The sequence below is a fragment of the Periophthalmus magnuspinnatus genome, chromosome 16, assembly GCF_009829125.3.
Source record: "Periophthalmus magnuspinnatus isolate fPerMag1 chromosome 16, fPerMag1.2.pri, whole genome shotgun sequence".
Lineage (NCBI taxonomy): Eukaryota > Metazoa > Chordata > Actinopteri > Gobiiformes > Gobiidae > Periophthalmus > Periophthalmus magnuspinnatus.
Window position 1 is genome coordinate 6,301,884 of NC_047141.1, and position 18,029 is coordinate 6,319,912.

Below are 18,029 nucleotides of genomic sequence, written 5' to 3' on the forward strand. Positions count from 1 at the left end.
ACAGTTTGTGGTTATGTTTTGACTTTATTTCACTTATTTGCAAATAAAAACATAAAAAATACCATGTGGTGTATAATGTGCTGTTACTAAAGTATAGACCAGCGAAGAGCAAAGTTGACTGGAGTTGGACGGGGTACAGTGTTCACAGCAGGAGACAGAGGTTCAGAGGGCAGTTTGTGTGGGGTCTCCATGGCTCTGGGGCCGCTCGCGGTTTTTCTGCTCCAGGTGGGCGGGACTCACTGCCACTGCCTCCGCCCTGTTTAAGTTCTCAGCGGGGACAGCGGGGCCGTTCAATTGGACGCTGGTTTCTGAGGGAGGGGGCAGGGTTCTCTCTGCATACTCATTGGCTGCTGGTGGCGTTACGATGACATAGTTGGGCTCTGGCTGTGGAGCACTGGGGCGTCGCTGCAGTGCATGCTGGGTACAGGAGAAGGAGCGCTGGCGAGGGGCGGGCTGAGGAGACAGGAAGTGAGGGGTTATGGGCCTTGGGACGTCCTGAGGCCTTTCACGGTCCTCGTCCTCTGATGTAACTTCCTGCAGAGTGCTGATTGGTCGAGGAGAGCGGCCCATGATTCGGGGAGGGACTAGGGCTGTTGTTGATTGGTTGATCTGGGGCCTCCAGGTGTGAGGGGAGGGGTACTGCACTCTGCCAGGGGACCAATCACTGAGAAGAAAGAATATAGAACATTAATGTGCATGTCCTGGACATATTTGGTGCTTTGACAGTGTGTCTCTGTTCACTTGTGTCTACAAAGTCTCCTTATTCTTCACCTGTAAATCTTTGCTCTATTGGTTATTTTCAGGTTTCAGAATGTGATGTCATTCTCTCAGATCGAGGCAAGAGACAGATTTCCTTATTCATTGAAAATAAATTTACAAATCTTCAATGTGATTATTTCTATTAGTGACTTGACCCTAGAACTCGCTAGAACAACCCAACCTTAGGGTCTTTAAAATGTGAAAAACAGAACTAGTTCATTTTAAACAGTTTGCCGTGGCCCAAATGTTTTCCAGATTTGTTTTCCAGAGGTGGATTTTGTTGTCACGGTAAAGTTAACAACAACTAGTATGCTTGTGCGCACTTCTTGATCCTCTGGTAATATTTGTATATCTGTATATTTGCACTGGGGGCAAGACACATTTTGACACATATGAAAACATGACATCACAACAGTCTATGGGCCAATAATATTTAACACAGATTGAGGAAGCTAAAATGAATATTGGTAAAATGCAAATATACAAACACACAGAGCTGTTCAGTCTAATTAATAATAATTCATGTTCATATATTTCATGGTAAAGTACATTGTAATCAGTGACAATCTGGCTCTTGCCCCCATGTGGGAGTATGACATCATCACATTATAAAATCTGAAAAACACCAATTATTGGCCTATTCATTGGCACAATGATGAAAAATTAGGATTGTTGCCGTAGCGATTGCCCGTTTAAAACAAAATATCTTTTGAATGGGGAAATGTCCTCAAAATGTTGAATTTAAAGGTGCAGTAGGGCTACTTGATTTTTACAGTTTTCAAAACATGAAAAACAAAAGTAGCTAATTTTAAATGGTTTGGTCTGAATTTATTCCTCACTTAGCGTAAGCATTGTGAGCATCCTGATTATACACTGTGCTGAGTTTATGAGTTCAGTGGTTTTCACTAAAGGTAACACAGTTAGCATGCAAATGCAGGTCTGGAGGGTGGTCACGTAGGGCTGGTTTATACAGTAATGCTTCTGTTGATTTGCACAGGCCTAAAATATTACATATATATATTTATTTTATTATGTAAATTGAGATAAGGCTGGCTAGTAGGAGACAATTTTTTATGTTAATGTTAACTACCCTGAAACAATGTCCTAACCTTAACATAATCCTATTTTTAAACTTAACCAAACCCAAACTTTAACCCAATCCCTTACGCTAACCTTAAACATAACCCATGTCCTAACATAAAAAAATAAGCTTGGTCCTATGAGTGACCAATTGCAGCAGAGCGTCCCTCCTGACATTAAAGGGCCCATGTTACACTATTTTCCAATGTTATAAAATAATAATAATGTAATAATGTTACAATGTTGTTTCCACATCACAAACATACCTGGAGTTGTGTTTTAGTTCTTCTCTCAAACTGAAAACGCTCTGTTCCTCCTTGTGATGTCATGTGGTAATGCAGGAAGTGCTCCATTGTGTTTTTAAACTCCACACACCTTCACTAGAATTTGGATAATTTCAGCTCTGGAATTGCCTGCTTCTAGTGCACTAAGGTATAAGGTCATTGTTAACTTTAAAACTACCACTACGTGACATCAAAAGGTGGAACAGAGCATTTTGAGCTTTGGAGATATATATACATTACTCAAACGTGTGAATAAAACAAAATACAACTCCAGGTATGTTTTTTGATGAGGTAACATAATTATAACATGGCATAAAGCTCTAAAATTTTGCACAATATAGAATCTTTAACCTTCCTACATGAACATAGGCCTGCTTCTGCCACTTGCTCACCTTGGGGGCAGAGCTCCTATGGTGCCGGAGAACGATGCGCTCCTTCCGGGCAGTCCTTGAGCGCCCCCCCATGAGCAGGAGGGGTAGGCCACTCCGCGGTCGTCCCACAGCACGTCGCAGCTGCTGTCCTGCACCGCGGCCGGCCTTCTGTGCATCTGGTGAGACAGGAGCATCTCCAGGATCTGGTGGTGCATGCCCTCTTGAGCAGCGTCCACCGCATGCCGGCCCCTTCTGTCCCGGAGGTCCAAGTTGGCTCCATGAAGGAGGAGGAGCCTGGCAGTGTCATAGCAACCATGCAGTGCGGACAAGAAGAGAGCCGTTTCACCCTGTGGAAGAAAGATTGCAAGAAGGGATGAAACTTCAGGAGTCAGTAATAGACATATGTATGACAAATTTTCATATTTTTCTCTTTATAACCTTATTTGGTGGTCTAGCATAATATTTATCATAGTTTTACATTAGCCAAGTGCAGTTTGTGAAGAAGTGGCTCAGTGATTAGAGGTCCTGTGGTTTAGAGAGCCCGCTCAGGCCAAGTAGAAGTAGTAGGTAACAGTTATGTAATTACCTTCGTATGTCACATCAGCAGCTCACATCATGTCCAACCAGGAAGTAAAATTATAATCTTCATCAAAATGATTAACTAATAGTACATTGTGCATCATGCCCCCTTACTCTGCATAATTTTATAATAATGTTACCTTATTGTCCTGGAGGTCCACAGCTGCACCATAGCGGATGAGAGTCCTCGCCAAAGACAAGTGGTTTACTGAGCATGCCCAGTGCAGCGCCGACCTCCCTGAGAGACAGTGAGTGTAAGAGCGGGCAGGACACGAGGGAGGGGCACACGGAGGGGGTCACAAAGCCACAACAACCATCCCACAAGATAGCCAAGGGTGTAGGGAACAGGCAGATAGAACACAAGGCAAGCACGAAGGGGAAGGTAATGGGAAGGGAAGAATGTTAGATGAGGTCAGAGTCAGGGGACGGCAACAGAGGGACATCTGGACGGGAGCGGGACACAAGGGGAGTCATGGAGAGACAGGCACAGAGACAAAAACAGGAGGTGAGAGACAAAAGGCCAGTGTGCTACTCTCATTCACTCCAGTGCACTGTATAAGCACACGACTCCACCTCCTAGCACTTTGTTTAAGTCTGGTTTACAACTGAAAACACTCTGTTCCTCCTTGTGACGTCATGTGGTAATACAGGAAGTGCTCTACTGTGTTTTTAAACTCCATACACCTTCACAAAAATCATTTGGATAATTTCAGGTAAAAGTTTCAAGGTAAAAGTTTGTTGATAACTTGAAAACTACGACTACATGACATCACAAGGTGGAACAGAACATTTTGAGCTTTGAAGATGTAGACAGACTAAGTATAAAGGATTGCTCAAACATGTGTGAATAAAACTAAATCACAACTACAGGTATGTTTTTGAGGAGGTAACGACATGACTAACAGCTCACAAGAGTCAATTTTGTGCAATATAGGACCTTTAACTGCAATGCAAGAGTTTGGTTTCTGCTCACAAATGTGATCCAAATATAATATTGTCCTAAAAATATAGGGAGTCCAAGACTTTAGTTTAAAAAATGTATTGGTGGCAATTGATAAGATGTCTTGTTCTGTTGTGATTTCCAAAGTTTTTACCTCATTTAATACATCTCTATATGGGCATCATTAGTGGCACAAAGATGATCAAGATGATACTTGATTTCTTGCCAGTTTTGCTCTAGCAGAGCCTCATCAATGGTGGCAATTGCATCTGTTATTTTTTGCTTTAGTTCAGTAATATCTCGTATTTTTCTTCGATACACAATATCTTTAACAAATCCCCACAGAATGAAATCCAGAGGTCTGAAATCCACATGGTCCATCCCTTCCAATCCCCATGGTCCATCCCTGAATCAAACATTTCCAGACTATGAATAGTCTGGAAATGTTACAAACATGTAGACCCCAGTTTGATTAAAAACTTGTATAACCATTGAGTACAATAGAACACATCTGATGAATATATCTTATCACTTCCCTTTGTAATTAATTTTTTTTTTTTTTAATTGTAAAGAGGCTTTATGGACACCCTGTAGATTAACTAACTAACTACTTTTATTTCTGCATTAGTTGAAGCTAGACTTCTACTTTGTTGAGAGGACAGTTCTCCATAAAACCAATGTAAAGAGGACATGCTATTTGTGTAATGATTATTTTACATTTTGTTCTTAAGATCCTATAGGTCCCTTCTCTTCATAGTTACATCTCACTGTAACAAGCGGTGGATTTCATTTACATATTCTTGTTGTTGTAAAATGTCTATGAACCCTCCACATGTCTGATCTTTCCTGTGCAGACCAACAGCAGGGTGTTGCAGTGTCCATGCTCACTCTCTCATAAAACTGTTGTGTCTGTGCTGGGAGCCTCACCTGTGTGGTCAGTGTTGTTGACCGGGACTCCAGCTCTCAGCAGCTCCAGCACCACCCTGTCCAGCCCGCTCCTGACCGCTCGGATCAGAACCACCGATCCGTCTGGGCCGCACCACTCTGCAGACTGCTCACAGGCAGAACATGTGGGTCATTTTATGTTCCAGATGTGAAACGTTAAATATAAACACATCAAAATGTGAACAGAACGTACATGCTGAGGAGGGCTGAGCAGAGGAGGAGGCATGGCATTTCTTTCCCAACCTCTAGGGGGCGCTGGCATACAACACAAGTACATTATGGATTATGAATCATTTAACTTGCTTAAATGTGCTAAGTACTTAAAGGTGCATTATGTAACCTTTCTGGTGATAGTTCTGCCACCTGCTTGTCTCTGTGGAAACGTTATTACTTTGCCTTGAATGTAGTAAACATTTACTTTATTATTACTAAAGATCAACCAATATGTTTTTTTTTCATGGCCGATACGATATGATAATGATAATCCAGAGAAACTGATGGTTGATAAGATCTATTGATATTTGTCGATCAATAAATTCACTGCACTAATTCTCCAAATTATGTAATTTAAATTTGCTACAAACTCATCCACAGTCCTTTTTTACCACAACCCCATAAGAGAGCTGTGCACTTTGATGCCAACTGCATGTGTCAAAAAAGACAGACAACATTTAAGCTAAGAAATAACATATCCATATATGAAGACAAGCAGGAAGTGGAGCCTCCAGCAGCAAAGTTACATGGTGCTTCTTTAAAAGAGGTGTTGGCCTTACCCTGTGAGGGCGTGCGCCCCTGGCCTGCTGCCCCCCTGTAGGCTCTTTCTCCTGGGCTGCGATGGTCACAGATGAAGGCGGCCTCATGGCGTTTGGTGCAGCGGCTGGCGATGTCCTCCATGGAGCTCTGTGTCACGTCTGTGTCACTCCCAATGTCCTGCTCCCTCCTCAGAGGCCTGCAGAGCACAAGCCATGTGTCACTCATAAACGTAAGGATCATTCAAGCATATTCAAGTGCACAACAGGTTATGCTATGGGCCTACGGCTTCTTTTGGGAGAGGAGCACTACTGCACATGGTCGGTGGGCTGCACAGTCACCAAAGTAAACACAAGGCACTGAACATTGCCCATTCACTGAAACTTGCAGCCATGTTCAAACCCCGGGTTTGGACGGGGTTTCTCTCTTCTGTAGTTTTGAACAGGAGGTCAAGGGATCCGTTTCTATTCATAAGATGCTTTAGATCAACATTGCACTTTACAATAAACACAATGTAAAATTATGATCTACTTACGTTATAGTTTATAATGTGTACCCATGACTATCTAATCCAAAAAAATATATATTCCTTTTGAGATTCCATTCTCCCACTCTGAAGTGTGAGTGTTGACAGCTGGTGGCTGACCTCATGCGCATGGCGTCCTCCCCCAGCGGCTCACGTCTGCGCCTCTTCTCTGCCTCCTTGGCTTTCTTCTTTTTCCTCAGACCCAGTTTGTCCCTGTCCCGAGCCGAGTGTATTCTGGGATCCGGAACAGTGCCGGGTCCTCCCCAGGGTGTGGCTTTGGTCTTGGTGGGACGGGTGCTCATGGAGAGGCTGCGGCTCCCTTGGGTGCTGCTGTGAGTGCCCCCTGTGTGCGCCCGCTGTCTCACCCTCCTCATCACCATCAGCACCGCCACGCACAGAAGCAGAAGCAGAGCCAGCGCCACAGCAACCACGGCCCACATCCACGACGCCATGGGGGCTGCCAAAGATATACCTTTATGTTGATTTATTACAAACAAAAAATTAAATATGTAATAACATACAATTCAAACTAATACATAGTGTTTAAAATGGCAATGTAAAGCTATAACAGGGCCTAGCAGCAGTTAAAAATAGATTTATCTCATGTTTATCCCCATATAACTGGCCACAGTGGTAAAGTGGCAGAGTGGTTAGCACTTTCCTCACAGAAAGGAAGTTCCCAGTTCATTTCCCAGACAGGTCGGGCACTTTCTGTGAGGGTCCAGTTAGGTTTCCACCAGCCTTAAACATGCACGGTAGAAAAATCCTCCAGTGCTCGTCACAAAGATCTATTCCTGAGAATGGGTCCTCAGACGCTGCATTGTGGCTGCCCACAACTCTTAACTGATGTGAACAATGCTCCATAAAAGTGCTCCTTTTATGGTCCATTTGTGAGAGTTAATAATAATTATGACAATGCATTGGATTTATGTAGCACCTTTCAAGACGCCCAAAGTATTTTACGGTGTATTACTCATTCACTCTACTCTAAAAGGTTGTGCCCCTCCCACCACCAAACACTCTAACCCCATATTTATACAACAGCAATGCTGGTGAAATATTGATGTGGCAATTCTCTAGCTAATATGTAAAACCACATCCTCCTGTCCCCAATATTATACATTTTAACCTGTCTGTTGAAATCTTTAGCATAGAATTTTGATATTCCAGTGGTCTAAATAAATTCATAAACGATGGTCCTCATTTGTCAACGTTGCAGTGAAAAGAGTGTATACTTGTGTGTATATTTGTACATAATCCAGAGGGCGCATGGTATTTATGAACCTGTGTACCTAGTTGCCATCCTGCTGTAAGCACGAACAGCTGGTGATAAATGTAGTGACAGAAAACCAACGTCATTTTAATGACATGCCCCAAAATATTCATGTTTCATTAGGCCTCACCCACAGGAGAGTGAGCAAGCCATGGTGAGTGCTTCAGCCGTGTCTTTACCGCTTTTGTGGTTCTGCTCTGGGCTGATGTGCAGAGGTTTGTGTTCAAATTTATGCTTACATCAATGATCTCATGATGAGAACTTGGGATGTGTTTTGGACTTTAAAAAGTGTAGCATCAGCCGCATGGCCCTGAGCATTCTGCAGTTTGTTTAAAATGAGTGTATTTGGAACGTCACCTCCAGACCTGCTGTACAATGTGTGCACACCATGCGCACCATGCGCTCACATCAAGTTTGATAAATCCATTTTGGTCACAGACCAGATATATGTGCCAGTTTTGCCGTAAGAAAGTTTCATAAATGAGGGTCATTCTGTATTTTCTCTGGACCATTTATAGTTTCAAGACATTTCTCCAGAAACGTAGAAGTAATTTTAAATGCACCCCAGGAGATGAGGCCAATAAATACACAAAAGAACACTGAGTAAGGCTTACGTTTGACCTCCACACTAGGGTTCTCCTGGTCCCTGGTCCCCAGCTCCTCCCTGAGGCCCCTGAGGCTGATAACTGCCTGGAGCTCGGGCAGGGTGGCTTTGAGAGCGGGCTGCAGCTGGAGCACTGCGCGCAGGAAGGATGCTGCCTCAGTGCTATAGGGGAAACAGGAGGAGGGCACCGAGGAGCAGGGCCGATTATCCACCTGCAGGGCCAGGAGGGAACTGCACACACACAGACACAGCAGTGAGGTAAAGATACTGTACACATGTATTCACATTGCTATAGTGTTATTCACAAAATGATTCTACAAAATGTTCTTAATGCAATTATTATGTCAATCCTGATTGAAGTTCTTTGTTACACAGAGCTAAATATGCAGAGCTGCTGGTTTTCTATTATGAGCCCAAGTAAATCAGAATGGCCTTTCAGTAACAGCCTCTAATGAAAAAGTCTATTCCAACAATTGAATTCTGCACTGTGTGTGTATGTGAATGTGTTTGAATGTGGGAGTGACTGACATGTTGCACATAAATATGTGTTTTAAAGATTTGCTTTTAAACAGTTGAAATGCTTAGTGTAGAGAAAAGCCCAACCAGGGACAGAAGCTGAGAATTAGCACTAGTTATACACTTACATGCATCACATCAGCTGCATGCTCTGCCTATGACTATGTATGACTATGTCCCTGTCAAATAAATAATGAACGAGAATTTTGATAATTTTCTATGATGTACAACTTCTGTGACAGTTTGAACCTCAACATAATCTCAACACAGCATGGTTTAAAATGGCTATATAAAAATGCATATAGGTTCAATTAGATTATTCACACCAATGTTCATAAAACCTTTCCAAAATACTTCCCTCCTTATAGCTGAAATGTCAACAAACTTTAAATATAAGAGCTATAAGAATAGATAACGTTATGGGTGTTTATGAGTAATAGTTAAAGTAGTTCTGCAGTAGCAATACCACAAATTAGAACACCTGCCATTCATAACAACAACACTTTGAACTTACATTTACACATCCCATACAGAAGACTTTGGTGCACCTCTGGGATGGCTGTAGTGTACATACCCATTAGCATCACTGTCTGTGGCCTGCGTGAGGAGCTCCTCCAGCTGCCCAGGGCCGTAGTGGAACAGGTCTCTAGAAGAGCCAAAGGGAGTGGCCCCCCTTAGCTTCAGAGGGGACTGGAGCACTACGCTGAGGGCCCACAGCACAGAGGAGTTAGTGAAGGCGCCCTGAGAGAGAGGGAGCCGGGTGTGTACCAGGAGGGTCCCCTTAGCCCACACGGGGGTCTGCTGGGACATGCAGTCACCCCCGTCCCACCCACAGGGGGCACTGTCACAGCCGCGGTCGCAGTGGGAGTTGCCGTAGTGGTTGCGACAGTACTGGATGTGGCCTGGACTGAGGAAACAAACAGGAATTATGTGATCAACCAAGAGAAAAGTTACAAGGCAGAAGAAATTTTTATGACTTTTTTTTCAGATTTGAAAGTTTTTCTTTTCATGAATTTGAACAAAATTTGTCCCAGTACAGATACATTGTAGCTTTTGAGATCAAAATAAATCCACTGTGTACTGTTTGCATCTAATTATAAAGCCTTCCTTCTGGTGTCTGAGAGCAGAGTAAGAGCGCTAGGGTCAGATTGAGGGTTAGGGTTAGAGTTAGGGTGAGGGGGTTAGGGGTAAGGGTCAGGGTCACATTAGGGGTTGGGGTCACCTTGGGCTGTTGGGTTAGGGTCAGATTGGGGGTAAGAGTTAGGAGGTTAGGGTAGGTTGGGTTTTGGGTTAGGTGGTAAGGGTCAGATTGGGGTTTATTGATAGGGGGTTAGGGTCAGATTGGGCTTTTGGGTTAGGGTTAGATTTGTGTTTGGGAGTGTCAGTCAGATTTGGGGCTTAGAGTTAGGAGTCAGGTTATTATTGTTATAGTCAGGTTGGATTTTGGGTTGAGGGTAAGGGTCAGATTGGGGTTTAGGTTTAGGGGGTTAGGGTCAGCTTGGGCGTTATGGTTTAGGGAGGTTACGTGGTTAGGGTGAGATTGGGGGTTATTGCTTAGTGTTACATGGTTTGGGGGTTACGGTCTGATTGGGGCTTAGGGTAAGGGAGTTGGGGTCATATTGGGGTTAGGGTTACGTGGTTTGTGGGTTAGGGTCTGATTGGGGGTTAGGGTTATAGTCAAACTGGACTATGGGCCTTGTGTGGACATTAAACACTCACTTGCAGGCAGGGCGCTCCTGGACACAGTCAAAGCCGTCCCGCAGACACTCAGGCTCCTTACACTCTTTGTCACATGCACCGTCCCCAAACTTGTCCTTACAGTTCCTGCTGACTGGACACTGGCCCCAGGGGTCACTGGACACAGCTGTGCACATTATACATGCATTAGAAAGACATTGGTAGGTAGTATCATTAAATGTAAGTGCAGCATTGTGGACCTACACACCCTCACTGAAAATTGTCTGCTTCTATAAAAAGGTGAGCATAACCTTAAAGGAACTGTATGTAGACTGTGCTCTTACTGTTTTAAAAAAGGCATTACAATCACAGTGGAACCTGTGTGTCCAGAGCCTTAACCTGCAGATAGAGACACACACAAGTTTGTCCCATTCTCAGTTTATGGACAGGCCTCATGTGAAAAGCTCAGAACTTCCAGAATTCACTTACTGAGCTGCAGATGCTGCAGTAGCACTGATTCATGATTGGCTGCAGGTGCTGCTAGGTATAAATCAACTTGATCTATCTCTCTCCCCAAACATGAGGTAAACATGTCCAAATTAGATATAGCTTTTACTGATAGCATTTCTAATGCAGATTTATTCTTAACGTAGTAGGGTGGACTTTATGGAGTAACCAGTAGGTGGCAGTGGAGCAAAAACTAAAAAAGCATCCATGAGGTGTAGCTGAGGGCCGGGCTCTGCTCTACTGTGGGCAATGCAATGCTCCTTGTCTGTGGTGATGGGTTTGTGTGGACTCCAGCTCCTCCGGAATGATATTGGGCCTTTTTTATAGTGAATGAAAGTATAACAACCAGAAGTCCTAATTTAACTTAGAGCTCACTTGCCTCCATCAGTGAGCAAACCTGTGTGCCGTATGCTTTAGTTGTTATTTCATCTGTTTAGTTAAACTCAGTGGCGTTGCTGGTTTATTTTTACCTTATCATAATTTAGTTATGTTTACTTTGTCACCCACTTGTAATGCCACATTAATACAAAAACATTAGACATAAGGTCCCATTTATTTATCAGGTGATTTGGTTCTCAAGATAATTATCTAATCAGAAAGCAGAATAAGTTTCACATGAGTCTCTCATTTGTGTTGCCAGTTTTAATGCTGAAATCCAGTTGGTTTAAACCTAAAATGCCTCTCTCTGATCTGAATGGTCACTACCTAAACCCCAGCATCTGCAGCCAATCATGAGTCAGTTCTAGTGCAGCCTCTGCAGCTCAGTGAGTGAATTCTGGAGGTTCTGAGCTTTCACATGAGGTCCGTCCATATCCCGTCCACACTTGTATATGTCTCTATCTGCAGGTTAAGGCTCTGGACACACAGGTTCAGTTGTGATTGTTGTACCTTTTTTAAAAACAGCAAACATGTACACTATATGCAGTTCCTTTAACCTAAACAACCCCATATCTTACCATAAATGCTCCACTGAGAGCCTGAGTATGACTGGATCCATCTAATATTGAAGAATTGACCTAATGAGGACCTTTGGTCATGTAGTCACAGTGTGTGTACAAGTGTGACTGCAGCCCCTGCAATGTGTTGAACCTGCCAACTCACACACACATTGTATTCTTCTACAGTTATTTACATAACCCCTAATCTGTCAGACCCCATTTGTCAATGAGGCATCAGCACTAACAGCCTCCTCAACCGGTGTTTCTGATTTGGTCTATGGTCTGGTCTCTGGTCTAGTTTCTGATCTGGTCTTTGGTTTGGAGACTGGTCTCGTCTCCATTTAACCGTATGTTATGTCTTCTGTGGGGGCCTGGGTATAAACGGATACAGCTCTCATTGTTCTAAAGCATTAGCACTATTCATAACAGTGAGGTCATACCAACTGGTCTGGTCTGGACTCTGGTCTGGACTACGATTTCATCTCGGGTCTTATTCAGGTCTGGATTCAGATCTGAACTCTGATTGGGTCTCTTGTCCCAGTTTGTACTCTTATCTGGTTTTTGGTTTCTGGTTTCTGGGATCTGGTCTGGTCTCTGGTCTAGTCTCTGGTCTGGTCTCTGGTCTGGTCTCTGGTCTCTGGTCTGGTCTCTGGTCTGGTCTCTGGTCTGGTCTCTGGTCTAGTCTCTGGTCTAGTCTCTGGTCTCTGGTCTGGTCCCTGGTCTGGTCTCTGGCCTGGTCCCTGGTCTGGCCTCTGGGATCTGGTCTGGTCTCTGGTCTGGTCTCTGGTCTCTCTGGTCTGGTCTCTGGTCTGGTCTCTGGTCTGGTCCCTGGTCTGGTCTCTTGTCTGGTCTCTGGTCTGGTCTCTGGTCTGGTCCCTGGTCTGGTCTCTGGTCTGGTCCCTGGTCTCTGGTCTCTGGTCTGGTCCCTGGTTTGGCCTCTGGTCTCTGGTCTGGTCTCTGGTCTCTGGTCTGGTCCCTGGTTCGGCCTCTGGTCTGGTCCCTGGTCTCTGGTCTGGTCCCTGGTTTGGCCTCTGGGATCTGGTCTGGTCTCTGGTCTCTGGTCTCTGGTCTGGTCCCTGGTTTGGCCTCTGGTCTCTGGTCTGGTCTCTGGGATCTGGTCTGGTCTCTGGTCTGGTCCCTGGTTTGGCCTCTGGGATCTGGTCTGGTCTCTGGTCTGGTCTCTGGTCTCTGGTCTCTGGTCTGGTCCCTGGTTTGGCCTCTGGGATCTCAACTGGTCTCTGGTCTGGTCTCTGGTCTGGTCCCTGGTTTGGCCTCTGGTCTCTGGTCTGGTCTCTGGTCTGGTCTCTGGTCTGGTCTCTGGTCTCTGGTCTGGTCCCTGGTTTGGCCTCTGGGATCTGGTCTGGTCTCTGGTCTCTGGTCTGGTCTCTGGTCTGGTCTCTGGTCTCTGGTCTGGTCCCTGGTTTGGCCTCTGGGATCTCACCTGGTCTCTGGTCTGGTCTCTGGTCTGGTCTCTGGTCTCTCGTCTGGTCTCTGGTCTGGTCTCTGGTCTCTGGTCTCTGGTCTGGTCCCTGGTCTGGTCTCTGGTCTGGTCCCTGGTCTGGTCTCTGGTCTGGTCCCTGGTCTGGCCTCTGGGATCTGGTCTGGTCTCTGGTCTGGTCTCTGGTCTCTGGTCTGGTCCCTGGTTTGGCCTCTGGTCTCTGGTCTGGTCTCTGGTCTGGTCTCTGGTGTCTGGTCTGGTCTCTGGTCTGGTCTCTGGTATGGTCTCTGGTCTGGTCTCTGGTCTGGTCTCTGGTCTCTGGTCTGGTCTCTGGTTTGGTCTCTGGTCTGGTCTCTGGTCTGGTCTCTGGTCTCTGGTCTCTGGTCTCTGGTCTGGTCTCTGGTCTCTGGTCTGGTCTCTGGTCTCTGGTTTGGTCTCTGGTCTGGTCTCTGGTCTGGTCTCTGGTCTCTGGTCTGGTCTCTGGTCTGGTCTCTGGTCTCTGGTCTGGTCTCTGGTCTGGTCTCTGGTCTCTGGAGTCTGGTCTCTGGTCTCTGGTCTGGTCTCTGGTCTGGTCTCTGGTCTCTGGTCTGGTCTCTGATCTCTGGTCTCTGGTCTGGTCTCTGGTCTGGTCTCTGGTCTGGTCTCTGGTCTGTGGTCTGGTCCCTGGTCTGGCCTCTGGTCTCTGGTCTGGTCCCTGGTTCGGTCTCTGGTCTCTGGTCTGGTCTCTGGTTTCTGGTCTCTGGTCTGGTCTCTGGTCTCTGGTCTGGTCTCTGGTCTCTGGTCTGGTCTCTGGTCTGGTCTCTGGTCTGGTCCCTGGTCTCTGGTCTCTGGTCTGGTCTCTGGTCTCTGGTCTGGTCCCTGGTCTGGCCTCTGGTCTCTGGTCTGTCCCTGGTTCGGTCTCTGGTCTCTGGTCTGGTCTCTGGTCTCTGGTCTCTGGTCTGGTCTCTGGTCTCTGGTCTGGTCTCTGGTCTCTGCTCTGGTCTCTGGTCTGGTCCCTGGTTTGGCCTCTGGGATCTGGTCTGGTCTCTGGTCTCTGGTCTGGTCTCTGGTCTGGTCTCTGGTCTCTGGTCTGGTCCTTGGTTTGGCCTCTGGGATCTCACCTGGTCTCTGGTCTGGTCTCTGGTCTGGTCTCTGGTCTGGTCTCTGGTCTGGTCTCTGGTCTCTGGTCTCTGGTCTGGTCCCTGGTCTGGTCTCTGGTCTGGTCCCTGGTCTGGTCTCTGGTCTGGTCCCTGGTCTGGCCTCTGGGATCTGGTCTGGTCTCTGGTCTGGTCTCTGGTCTCTGGTCTGGTCCCTGGTTTGGCCTCTGGTCTCTGGTCTGGTCTCTGGTCTCTGGTCTGGTCTCTGGTATGGTCTCTGGTCTGGTCTCTGGTCTGGTCTCTGGTCTCTGGTCTGGTCTCTGGTTTGGTCTCTGGTCTGGTCTCTGGTCTCTGGTCTGGTCTCTGGTCTCTGGTCTCTGGTCTCTGGTCTGGTCTCTGGTCTGGTCTCTGGTCTCTGGTCTGGTCTCTGGTCTCTGGTTTGGTCTCTGGTCTGGTCTCTGGTCTCTGGTCTCTGGTCTCTGGTCTGGTCTCTGGTCTGGTCTCTGGTCTGGTCTCTGGTCTCTGGTCTGGTCTCTGGTCTGGTCTCTGGTCTCTGGAGTCTGGTCTCTGGTCTGGTCTCTGGTCTGGTCTCTGGTCTCTGGTCTGGTCTCTGATCTCTGGTCTCTGGTCTGGTCTCTGGTCTGGTCTCTGGTCTGGTCTCTGGTCTGTGGTCTGGTCCCTGGTCTGGCCTCTGGTCTCTGGTCTGGTCCCTGGTTCGGTCTCTGGTCTCTGGTCTGGTCTCTGGTCTCTGGTCTCTGGTCTCTGGTCTCTGGTCTCTGGTCTGGTCTCTGGTCTCTGGTCTGGTCTCTGGTCTCTGGTCTGGTCTCTGGTCTGGTCTCTGGTCTGGTCCCTGGTCTCTGGTCTCTGGTCTGGTCTCTGGTCTCTGGTCTGGTCCCTGGTCTGGCCTCTGGTCTCTGGTCTGTCCCTGGTTCGGTCTCTGGTCTCTGGTCTGGTCTCTGGTCTCTGGTCTCTGGTCTGGTCTCTGGTCTCTGGTCTGGTCTCTGGTCTCTGCTCTGGTCTCTGGTCTGGTCCCTGGTCTCTGGTCTCTGGTCTGGTCCCTGGTTCGGCCTCTGGGATCTGGTCTGGTCTCTGGAGTCTGGTCTACGTCATTAAGCTCTGTTCTTAATGGAGAGAGGTCAGGCGGAGAAACTGACCGTTACAGGGAGGGAGAGGGAGGGGGAAGTGGTCGCGACACAAACAGGAAGTGTCCGGCAGAAGTGAACAGGAAACGGAGCGGGCAGGGGCGGGATGAAGGTCGAGGGGGGAGGAGTCACCTTGACAATAGGACCGTGATGGAGGGGGTGATCTCTTTGGCAGGTGTGTGTGCAGGGACTCTACTAGAATATGAAGTTCCAATAATTTACAGAAACAATGGGCTCTGAACAGTTATATATGTGTTTGGTGTTGTTCAACTGAATGTTTAAAGAGGAGAGTATTGTCTATGTTATAACATTATAAGATTAAATACATGTCTGAAGAAGTTTTAGACGTCAAACTTATAAAACATGCTAATATGTTGCTTTTGGTGAATATAGCATTTTCAAAACAATAAAAAGTAACATGGTGATCTAAACATGTTACGTGTTAGCAGTGAATACCCCATAGAAGTAAAACACGTCTTTAATATTTTGACCTGCCTTAGGACAGTGGATGAAATGTATTTTGTTGTTCTGAAAACGCTATATTTGCCGAAAACAATGTATTAACCTGTTTTATAAGTTTCACTTTTGTTTTTGATGCTGAGTCTCTCCTGTCTTTGCTCCCCATGTTAAGTCACTCCCCCTTCAGAGCACTATCACAACACAATCAGCATGCGTCCCATTAATGAAACTACTCCACATCACATCAGGTTTGTGAAGTTGTAGTGTACAGTTTTGTATCATATTTTTTTTTTTTATATTTATCATGGGTGACGTAGGCTTGTGGGTGGAGCATTGCACAGAACCTTACAGTTAACCCTAAGGAGGGCTTGAATAGTGTGGGGGAGAGGTCACTGAAATACTATATATAAATATATAATTATATTTTGCATAACACCCTTGCTTTAACTAAAAGGAATTCCCCCATTTTAAAAGGGTCATGTTTCCACTGGGACGTTTACTTTGTGAGACACTGACGTCACACAAACCCATAACTTTTCTGAAGAAACTGTATGTAAAAATGTTTTATTTCATAAGCATGACCTGTGTCCCCAGTCAAGTACACGCTGAAATCAAACATATGTATATATTTATGTGTTTTGGTTCAAGACGATTATCCAATCAGAAAAGAGAATGAGCCTCATGTGAGTCTCTCAGTTGGTTTGAACCTAAAATGCCTCTCTCTGATCTGAATGGTCACTACCTAAACCCCAGCACCTGCAGACAATCATGAATCAGTGCTAGTGCAGCCTCTGCAGCTCAGTGAGTGAATTCTGGAGGTTCTGAGCTTTCACATGAGGCCTGTCCATAAACTGGGAATGAGAACAATTTGTTTATGTGCCATACTGTGGAACATTGCAGACAAAATAATAATATCTTTATGGAGAAAGGCTCCTCCAGAAAAGTTACATAGGCTATATTCACACTTTAGTCCTCTTTTCTTTAGTCCTGTTCTAGTCCTGGTTTAGTCCTGGTCTAATCTAGGTTTAGATTGCTCATGACACTTTATGATATTTTATTTTCTAAAGTATACCCAATGTTTGTTTCAATAAAAATATTTTAATAATTATTTTGAATTATCCTCCTCTCTGCTGCTACACTGAGACAAGACTCAAAATTTCTGAAAATGAATAAAAAAACACACATGCTTTCTTTTACACATGTTGTATCTACATGTTGCAAACAGATCCATGTGTGGTTGTCCTACCTTGGCCGCTCCAGCTCAGTCCCAGGAGAATGAGCGTCCTCAGGGACCATCGGGCTGCCATATCCCCCTGTGTCTGCTGCTCCAGGACCAGACCAGGACCAGACCAGGACCAGACCAGGACCAGACCAGGACCAGGACTGAGCACCTCCCCGCAGCCCGGCCTTTCTCACAGCCCACAGGATACTGGACTACTTCCTGCGACTGTGTACATAAGAATAGAAGGTCACTCAGGCTCGGTGCGTCATTTTACATTTAAAATATACGGCTGCTGTTTGGCAATCACTTCAAGAATTATGGACTTTTAACGTTTAGGTTTCATTTAAGTCAAGACACCAAAGGGATAGTTCTCTTACTTATAGAGGGAGTATTACACAAAGCATATTTAGATCACCATGTTACCTTTGATTGTTTTAAAAATGCTATATTCGCCCAAAACAACGTATTAACATGTTTTATAAGTTTCACTTTTGTTTCTGATGCTCTGAGTCCCCCCTCCCTTTGCTCTCCATGCTCCCCCCTCAGAGTGCTATCACAACACAATCAGTCTAAATCCCACTAACGAAGCTACTGCACATTGCATCAGGTTTGTGAAGCTGTAGTGTATTGTTTTGAATCATGTTTTTGTATATTTATGGAGAATTTGAATAACGTAGGCTTTAGACCTCATTTAATCCTGTTTTATTTCTGGTTTAGCTCTGGTTGGACTCAGAAAGCCAATTATTTTCTTTGTAGGTACTTTGAGTAAAACGTTTCAGAAGCACTGGTGTAGTGCATGAATCATCTGGACTGGCCCCCCGATGACCACATGTGAGTGAAGAGGAAATGCAGGAAACAGTTTGGAGTTCAAAGAGCAGCAGTGGTCAGTCTAAGTGTGAGGAGCTCCTTAAATAGACTCTAAAGACATGTCCACCCGGTGTCC

At 45.7% G+C, this 18,029-nt stretch overlaps 1 protein-coding gene across 1 annotated transcript; it reads right to left on the reverse strand.

Annotated features, from left to right (window-relative positions):
* Nucleotides 1-73: 73 nt before the first annotated feature.
* notchl (notch receptor, like) lies at nt 74-17,230 on the reverse strand. Its single transcript, XM_033981765.2, has 11 exons — nt 17,111-17,230; nt 10,347-10,491; nt 9,202-9,534; nt 8,122-8,342; nt 6,355-6,691; nt 5,732-5,907; nt 5,152-5,213; nt 4,941-5,064; nt 3,214-3,311; nt 2,516-2,841; nt 74-664 (listed from the first exon to the last, which is right to left on the reverse strand). The coding sequence occupies exons 1-11, from the start codon at nt 17,169-17,171 to the stop codon at nt 163-165; spliced, it is 2,385 nt and encodes a 794-aa protein (XP_033837656.1). The 5' UTR covers nt 17,172-17,230; the 3' UTR covers nt 74-162.
* Between the last annotated feature and the right edge of the window lie 799 nt (nt 17,231-18,029).

Excerpts from the sequence above, each read along its gene's own strand:
- notchl (XM_033981765.2), bottom strand. The coding sequence starts at position 17,171 with ATGGCAGCCCGATGGTCCCTGAGGACGCTCATTCTCCTGGGACTGAGC. Across the intron at positions 10,492-17,110 it reads ACTGAGCTGGAGCGGCCAAG|CTGTGTCCAGTGACCCCTGG; the intron begins GTAGGACAACCA and ends TAATGTGCACAG. Across the intron at positions 8,343-9,201 it reads ACAGACAGTGATGCTAATGG|TTCCCTCCTGGCCCTGCAGG; the intron begins GTATGTACACTA and ends GTGTGTGTGCAG.